This window comes from Austrofundulus limnaeus, unplaced genomic scaffold, assembly GCF_001266775.1.
Source record: "Austrofundulus limnaeus strain Quisiro unplaced genomic scaffold, Austrofundulus_limnaeus-1.0 Scaffold251, whole genome shotgun sequence".
Lineage (NCBI taxonomy): Eukaryota > Metazoa > Chordata > Actinopteri > Cyprinodontiformes > Rivulidae > Austrofundulus > Austrofundulus limnaeus.
This window is the reverse complement of record NW_013952653.1, coordinates 711,505-714,238: the sequence shown is the minus strand read 5'-3', so window position 1 is coordinate 714,238 and position 2,734 is coordinate 711,505. Positions and strand designations below refer to the sequence as shown.

At 39.0% G+C, this 2,734-nt stretch overlaps 1 protein-coding gene across 1 annotated transcript; it reads left to right on the top strand.

The window, feature by feature from the left end:
• Positions 1 to 126: 126 nt before the first annotated feature.
• Positions 127 to 1,869, top strand: LOC106525993 (L-rhamnose-binding lectin CSL2). The gene is made up of 8 exons (XM_014020413.1): positions 127 to 476; positions 551 to 610; positions 703 to 841; positions 946 to 1,055; positions 1,172 to 1,216; positions 1,304 to 1,436; positions 1,560 to 1,663; positions 1,745 to 1,869. The coding sequence occupies exons 2-8, from the start codon at positions 565 to 567 to the stop codon at positions 1,771 to 1,773; spliced, it is 606 nt and encodes a 201-aa protein (XP_013875867.1). The 5' UTR covers positions 127 to 476; positions 551 to 564; the 3' UTR covers positions 1,774 to 1,869.
• The last annotated feature ends 865 nt before the right edge of the window (positions 1,870 to 2,734 follow it).

Here is a 2,734-nt window from a genome sequence, read left to right as displayed (position 1 = left end):
TTGTGCTACAGTATCCAAAAATTATTTTTTACCCTAAGTATAAGAAATGTGTGTTTTAATAAATGATGCATAATAAATTACCTTTTATTGACTCCTCAACTCCGTTTATCTCTTGTTCCTGTTGACTCAAGTTTTTTCGCTCTTTTGGGCGTAAAGTAGTCGTCTGCTATTCTTCATGAGGTCATCATTTCATTTCTATTACTTTGACAAATGATGTGAACSTGAAACAGAGCAATCAAGTTCAGAATTACAAATAACAAGAAACTCAGACCGCCCCGATCTGAATAAATACTGAGTGTGTCTCCTGCCTCCTCAGTCTAAAACCATGCTCTTCTCTAGCTCCAAGTTCTGTAAGTGAAGCTGTTGGAGAAATGATACTGTGACTTTCTATTGATGTTGTTTGCATTTGGAAAATGATTTAACTTGCATTGTTTTTTTTTCAGTGCTGGCAGCAAGCTGTCTGTTTGTGCATGCAGGTAATTATCCGTCATGCAGATGTGTTCATACTTTTTGATGGAAATGTATACTTTTATTGATTGTATTTTATTAGGCAGTCCAGCAGAGATGGTCACCACCTGTGAAGAGTGCATGCCTCATCGACTGAGCTGTGGTATGATATTTATACATCAAAGTTGCTCTTCTTTCCTTTTTTTAATGAAGCGTGTCTTGCTTGTCCTGTTTTCTGTCTCTTGACTCCAACAGAACCAGATGGAGTGATCAGTGTTCAGACCTCACTGTACGGACGTGCAGACAGAGTGACCTGCAGCGAGGGGAAAAGCCAGAAAGTAGTTCTCAACACCCACTGCTCTTTGGTGGGCGTCGTTGATCAAGTCAAGAAAAGGTGACGTGACTCATCTGTGTGTATAAAGTGTTAAAATACGACTTTAGTGTAAATGTAATTCTCTGATTTTTTTCTTCAGCTTGTCTTGTGTTTTCTTCCTGCAGATGTAATGGAAAAAAAGTGTGTGAACTGAGCTCTAAGATCTTCAGAGGATCTGATCCCTGCAGGGGCACTGCCAAGTATCTGCAGACCACCTACACCTGCCTCCCAGCTTGTCAGTCTGTTCTTTTATCTATTTATCAGGGACATGGCCATCTACAATTAAGTCATGTTTTATTAGTTTAAAAAGATCACAGAACCTGTTTAATGTGATCCGTGCTACTTTTTCAGTTCATCTGAAGACGTGTGAGCACTCCTTGGCTCACCTGCAGTGTGGTAAGATTTAATTTCCCCTCTTTTAGATGACATTTACATTTCAAAGAAAGCACTTTTAAAAAAAAAAAAACTTGTTTCCACTCTCAGCTGCAGGACTGGTCATCTCTGTCTACGGAGCTGATTATGGGCGCAGAGACCAGACCACATGCAGCTTTGGGCGCCCGTACTCGCAGATCAAAAACACGGCCTGCTCAAGCCCCTCCAGCAAAGTTTCTGACAGGTGAGTCTCTCTTTTAATACCTTGGAAACTAATGCTTTAACGAAAGCAGCATCTTGAAACAAAAAGATCTAAATGTCAAACTCTGCAGAGGTTGTTCATCTGTTTTCACTGGTTTCTCCACAGCTGCCAGGGGAAAAACAGTTGTGTTATCAGAGCCTCAAGCTCTGTGTTTGGAGACCCCTGTCGTGGAACATTCAAGTACCTGGAGGTGGCTTACACCTGTCAGTGTGAGTATACCGGATCTATTTTACATCTCATTACACATCATGGTTCAAATCTGACCAAAAATTTTACCTTTTTTTTTGCAGTTCCTCAGTACATTTCAAACCATGTGTAAACACACACACTTAAGTTCCTGCTTTTTTTGAAATAAACAAAAAATAAAAATCAGCTGTGTTGTGTTATTAACCAACGATCACGTCTTCAGTTCTCTCCATCGGCTTCCTGTTTACTGCTTACTTTTAAAATTCTAAAGTTCTGGCCCCATCATCCCTTCGTGACATCTACACTCCAGTCAGAGCATTTTGAAAAGATCAGCTTTTGCAGTTTCTGCCCCAAACCTGTGGAACGGTTTACCTTTTGCATATGAACCGCCGAGACCTTCAAGATTTTTAAATCTAGACCTATCTTTACTCGATGGCTTTTGATGCTGGCAGAACTTGAGATTCTTTTAGAGCTGATGGTTTTATGTTGTATTTCTATATTTTATATTCATGCTACTTATTTTTGAACATTTCTCTGTTTCATCTGTTCTTTTGGCTGAATGTGAAGCACTTTGATCATCTTCTGTTATTTTTATGTGATTATGAATAAATTGATTTTGGCATTAACTGTGGTTTCATTGTTTCACTATATTGTCACAACTGCTTGATTAAAAATAGGAGTTTCATGACTTCAGTTAAAACAAGGCAATTGGTTATTCTGATTCTTCAGAAATAGTAGGGAAAAAGTTAGCAGTAGGTGACTTTGTGACATTATGAATTGTATCAGTGCTTTTTTACAATGGCTGATTTAAAATGATCGCTTGGAGCACCTGGGTTAAAAAAACACTTTTAAAGCATTTTATTTGATGTTTACCTTATGTAGCTTTTTCACATGTTAAATGTGAAAGCTTCTGCCCAGAACACATTGTCTCAACAAGATTGTAGAACATAACTTTTAGGGTCTGCAGCAGAGGTGCCCAAAATGGGGCCCGCGGGCCAAAATTGGCCCGCCAAGCCATTTGATTTGGCCCACCAGTAGTTTTTAATTGCCTGTCATCCTCTGTAGAAACTCTGTATTTCCATGTACAGTAATTA